This window comes from Narcine bancroftii, chromosome 10 (assembly GCF_036971445.1).
Source record: "Narcine bancroftii isolate sNarBan1 chromosome 10, sNarBan1.hap1, whole genome shotgun sequence".
NCBI lineage: Eukaryota > Metazoa > Chordata > Chondrichthyes > Torpediniformes > Narcinidae > Narcine > Narcine bancroftii.
This window is the reverse complement of record NC_091478.1, coordinates 42,389,234-42,395,233: the sequence shown is the minus strand read 5'-3', so window position 1 is coordinate 42,395,233 and position 6,000 is coordinate 42,389,234. Positions and strand designations below refer to the sequence as shown.

Here is a 6,000-nt window from a genome sequence, read left to right as displayed (position 1 = left end):
TTATTAACTGGATTAGAGCATTATATAATGGACTGTTAGTAAAGGTTGTAATAATGGATATGTATCAGATCATTTTAAATTCCCAGCAGCCCTTCTTGATCAGCTCAAGGTTGGAGGTACTAAAACAGAAAAAGTCTTTACAACAAACAGGTTTATTTTTCAAGGTATCAGAATTTTTGAGGAAGGGGCACCTTGGTCATACCTAACTCTTGGGTTAGGTACAACATAATGCAGGCAAATAGGTTCCTGTTCCCTGATTCAGCAAGAAATATTAAAAACAATTAGAAGTGAATCAGATGAAATAGCCAATGTCAGGTTATTTGCTACAATTTTGTGGATTTTACTTTTCCTAGAGACTCAAATCTCTGATTAAAAAAGCAAGGTTGCTAGCCAAATTTAAATTACATCACTGGAATTTGCTGGAAGCAAATACTAATCTAATGATACAGCATGGTAATAGGCCCTTGTGGCACACAAGCCAAGTGGCCAAGTAACCTCTCACTTTGGAAAGTGGGAGGAAACAGCAGCACCCGAAGAAACCCCCACGCAGGTTGTGGGGTGAAAACAAACTCCTTACAGGCCGTGCTGAATTTGAACCGAGGTTGCTGGCACTGTAATGGTGTGGCGCTAACCACGATATTAACTGTGCTGCTCTAAATCTTGTACTTAAAAAACCAGGCACTTGTGGTTTCATTTCAGAGATACTGCACAAGATGTAAGCCCTTCCTGCCCAGGCTGCCCAAATATGTCCATGTGACCAGCAAACCCAATAACCCATACGTCCTAGAACATGGGAGGAAACCCACACAGACAGAGAACATAAAAACTCCTTACAGACAGTGATGGATTGGAAGCCTGGTTACTGGCTTTGTAATAGCGTGGTGCGAAGATCCACACTGGTGGGCTGCCCAGTTGCTGCACTGGTTAATTTAATGACAAGTCGTATTTGTGATGTACCTGACAGATTCTTCTGAGAATTTAAAAATATAAAGCACCTATCCTGTTTTGCTGAGGCACCATTTATGATGGAATTATTTAAAAGGCACTCAGGATGATGTAAACAGCCATTAAATAAATGCCCATATTGACACCGAGTAAGGGACATACCTGTCAGCATCACAAGCCTCCCTCTCATGCAATGTCAGAACCTTTCAACTCCTGCTTCAAAGGCAGATCTCGCCTCCAACATTTTTGAAGACCTTGACGCTGTTGACCTGGTGAATTTAAGTAGGGGTTAGAACCTCCAACCAGCAGATTCAGAGGGGAAGTTGTGCTATCAATCTTGTGACAACAGCATTCAAAAGAATATTTTCTGTAAAAGCAAATTGCAAGGATACCATTTTTATTTAATAAAATGATGTTCAAATCAAATACTGACACTATTTTATTCATTCATGCAGCAACAAAAGTTACAGTTCTTCTTTAGACAATTCATATCACAGAGTAATTTGTTTAGATTGAAAGGATACAATAAAAAAGGTCGACAATGATGCACCCAATTATTGTAATGTAAACTGATCATTCAGAGGTTGTTTGATTTGGTTCCCTCATACAGTAGAAATACATGTAACGTTCCTGATTGGCTTTGAAATACACATCACATTATGAGTTCTCCGGGTGGCACCAGCTGAGTCATGGCGGCAATTACCCAGTTGTAAACAGTGCCGCAGTCCATTTGGATGAGAAGGTCAGAAGCATCATACATACAATCTGGCACTCGATTCGTACACACATTGACTGCTATTCTGAGGCACTGTACCATTTATTGGTTAACAAACTTGATTTTTGCAAGTATACTCCCTATAGTTTGTCTTTTGAGGTTTCCTTTTGGTTCTCCAATTGTTCTTTCAGGTTACACACAACCTCCTCAGGAAGTTCTAGAAGGGGAAGATCATCCAATGAAATGTCCTGAGCTGGCATTTCCAAAGGAGGAAGGTTGGGTATTGGAATGTCTTTTGCTTTTCCAGCATTGGTGGTGTTAGTGGACGGTTGACTCAAGCACCATAATTCCGAATTCACCAAGTCTGAATCCACATCCAACTCCTTCTTCTCCAATGGGAACTCCCTAAGCCTCGCAGTCTCTGCCTTCAGCTGCTTGTTCTCCTTCTTTAACCTCTCATTCTCAGCAAGAAGTAGGTCAACAAGTCTTTTCAGCTCAGAAATTTTCATCTCTTGCTCCTCAATCTTTGTCTTGTCATCTAAAGGAGCTTTGCTCACTACACAGATCTTTGAAGCAATGTGCTTCTTCTCCAACAGATAGAGAAGAGTATCTGGTTCCCGATCGCAAGAATGCTGCAGTTGTCTCAGATGTTCGTCCTGGTTAAGGCTACCTATTTTTACACTTGTGGAAAGTGCCTTCAAACCATTGGATTCTTCAGAGGATGGTTTTGTAGATGACTGTGGATCTATTAGCACTGGGTCTAGGTGGGCCCTCAGCTTTTCTTCTCTCTTAGCTCGCTTCCATCTCTCACGAATTAGAAGCTGATGTTTGATATGACTGTCCCTCTGCAACTTCAATGATAATAAAGCCTACAGATTAAGAACAAAGTAAGATCTTAACAAAAATTCTTTCACATTATTAGCATTTTACCTACCATATGGAAAAACTGCAAGAACATGTTAACACAAATTCTTAAGATCATTTTTAAAAAATAAATAAATGACTTCAATTGGGTGAATATTACAAGGGCATCAAGTGAAAGATTAATGGGATTAAATGGAAACGATGCCTGCAGAGGTGACCATCAGCACACAACTGGGTGAAATGCAAATTCAATCTTCCTGCAATCTCCCAGAGGTGGGACCAGAATGTTCACAACTGCTAGGAAATGAGCTTCAGGCTCCATTTTTGCATCTTCGAGATCGGTCTCCATTACAGACCCTGTTAACTGGGCTGAAATTCTTACTACAGTACATCCTGCTTCATTCTCCCCTTTGCTGTAATGGGAGGGGGGGGTGGGTGGGGGGGGGGGAATGTCCTTGTTAGTTTGCATCAAATTGTGGTGATTTGATGTCCCCCCCCCTTGAAACAAGTCAAATACATGGCTAATATCTCCTTGGATAATGTGGAAGAAAGTTCTGAAGGGATTTTGATCCAATGCAGCCTTGTAACATGCAAATGTAAAAGTATCTAGAGAAGTATTAATAATAAGGCATTCCAAAAACCCAGGATTAACATTAAAACAATGCAGATCGGAAACAAAGCACTTTCAATACTCAGCGTGTCAGTCGGCATCCATGCAGAGTGAAAGAGTAATGATTCAATGTCTGATAAAAGGTTAATGCTGCCTTTCTTTCTCTCCATAAATACTGCTTAACTTGCCAATTTTTAAATTGATATGATCAAATCGAAACTTGGAATGCATCTTGTACAAATAATAACTGCCATCAGAGATTGTCAGGGTATCACAGGTTATGGGGGGGGGGGTGGGGGCATGGTATTGGGGTTGACTGGGAGAATGGATCAGTTCATGATAGAATGGCAGAGCAGACTTGATGGGCGAGTGGTCTACTGCTAATGGTCTACATTTCAGATGGCCACATTTGATTTTGGAAAGATCTTTCTGAAAAGTGCATCATGTATAAAAAAAAACATTGTATTTGTACTTCTAAAAAAAGAAACTTAAAACACATGGGATTACTAAATTTCATGACAGAAACAGTGGACAAGTGGGACTCAGCTTATAGCGTGGATTTTAACAGCAGCATCTCAGTTGAAAATATAGTTGTGACCAGTATGTAGAGGTTTAGTACATCAGAAACCCTAAAATTTCTACAGAGGTGTGGTGAAAAGTGTGCTGACCAGTCACATCATGGTCTGGTATGGGAACATCAATACCCCTGTATGCAAAGCCCTGCAAAAAGGTAGTGGACACAGCCCAGGACATCACAGGCAAAATTGTTCCCACCAACAAGAACATGTACAGAAAATGCACTGCTGTCAGAGAGGGGCTGTAATCGTCAAGGATCCATATGACCCAGCACACACTTTGTTCTCGCTGCTGCCATCAGGGAAGAGGTGTAGGGACCACAAGACTCACACGACAGGTATAGGAACAGCCACTCCCCCTCCACCATCGGAATCCTCAACAACAAACTCAATCAGGGACTCATTAAGGACTCTGACTTGTGCACTTTATTGTTTTTTTCCCTCATTGTATTGCAGTTTGTTTACACTTTATTTGTTTACCTATGTACATAATTTACAGTTTATTTGCACTACCAAAAAGTGGTAATTCTCCCTGGCCCACAAGAAAAAAATCTCAGGGTTGTATGTGATGTCCTGCCTGTACTCTGACAATAAATGTAAAATCTAGAAAAAAAATACACTCAACTTTTCTTTATTAGTCTGAAATAATAGTTGAGGACCTTCAAGTTGTAAATCTTGTTTTCCTGGTCATGTAACTAAACTCTGGTCCCATGGCAAACATAAATGAAGGAGTTGCCCGAGTTATTGTAATGGCAGCGATGTCGCTGGTGAGGACCTGCGGAGAACATGGACTAGAGACCCAGAGGTCCCTGGACAGGGTCCAATCACCCAGTCCCACTGCTGTCAGCTCCATACAGGCTTTATACAGCCTGTCAATGGAGCCAAAGTTGGTTTTATTTTAAAAATTCTGTGACTGCAGGATCTGTGCCCAAGATAGTAGGGGCTTATGATTAGCAGCATCCACGAGGGTGGAAGGGTCTGGGGAAGCAGAGGACTGGCACAGGGCACCAGAAAACACAGCACCTCTCCCCATTTGAGAACGAGAAGCAGAGGAGATGACCCATGGGGTGGTGGCCACAGCGGTGGACCAGTGAGGGGCTCTGCAGCTGAAGAACACAGAGGCTGTGGGCTACTGGCGACCGCAGTCGAGGGATTCACACCAGGTGGCAGACTGCTGGAGACTGGCTGACAGGGTACCAGGTTTGGAACCTGGATGGGAGAGGGTGCTGAGGGAGCCTAAGGGTTCCTAATCATGTCAGAGTTTCTGATCTGGAGCTTTGGCTGCTAATGGTTTCGACTGGACTGCATGGTTGTGGGTCTGCAGCAGTGCTGCAGGCGAATCCATGGACACTTGGGACTCTAAGGGCACTCGCTCCGGCTTTTCTTTCACCCCTTCTTTCTCTTGTTCAACAGAAAACAAACCGAGCTTATCTAGTCTCTCCTCATAATTGGAATGCTTTACCCCAGCAATAACCAGATGTGAATTTCCTCTGCACAGTCTATTACAATCACATCCTTTCTGCAATTGGAAAACAGGGTACAGCTCCTGATAAAAATCTATAATACATTAGCCTTATTCAATTTTTAAAATGAGGAACTGACTGTGGGGAAGAGACTGGGGAAAAGAGCCAAGAATTGATCAGGAAATTGTGGGAAACCAGGACTTCTTTTCGATGAGCTACATCCTACTTTGAACTATATTACAATATGCTAAATAAAGCACAGATAAAATTGATTTAATACTACTGGAAATCCATACAAGTTCTTGTATGTGACTTTGAATAATTGCATTGAAAGTTAATTTAAGGATCAATCTGTATGAGAATGGACACTAGAAACTGCTCTGGTCAGATTCTGTTAATCTTTGATTCAAATACACTGCTGTGTTAACTTATTAGATTCTTTCCATAATTTATTTAACATTCAGAATGCACCTAGATGCTTTGCAAACAAAAAATGATAATGAACCACAAAAGGAGACATTAGGGCAGTGACAAAAAGCAAGGTTTAAGAAAAAGATACCCAGAAGACTGCCAGATGCTGGTATCAGAAGCAACAAAATCTGCTGAAGAAACTCAGTACCTGTAGACCAAGCAGCATCAGTGGGAGAAAAGGTATCGTCGATGTTTCAAATCTGATCCTTTTGTTGATTGAAGGTTCCCACCCAAAACGTTGACCATTCTTTTTCACCCACTGATGGATGCTATTTGATCAGAGTTTCTCCAACAGATTGTTTGGTGAAGGTGAAAAAAAAGAATTTTTACGAATAATCCTAAAAGGAAAGAGGTGAG

The 6,000-nt window shown here is 41.5% G+C and overlaps 1 protein-coding gene across 3 annotated transcripts in view; it reads right to left on the bottom strand.

Annotated features, from left to right (window-relative positions):
- Positions 1-1,366: 1,366 nt before the first annotated feature.
- nrbf2b (nuclear receptor binding factor 2b) overlaps positions 1,367-6,000 on the bottom strand; it is a 30,030-nt gene continuing 25,396 nt past the window's right edge. For all 3 annotated transcript variants that reach the window (XM_069900776.1, XM_069900775.1, XM_069900774.1), the window contains one exon: positions 1,367-2,529. In XM_069900776.1, the coding sequence (XP_069756877.1) occupies positions 1,801-2,529 (729 nt within the window). In that variant the 3' untranslated portion in view covers positions 1,367-1,800. The remainder of the gene's footprint in view (positions 2,530-6,000) is intronic.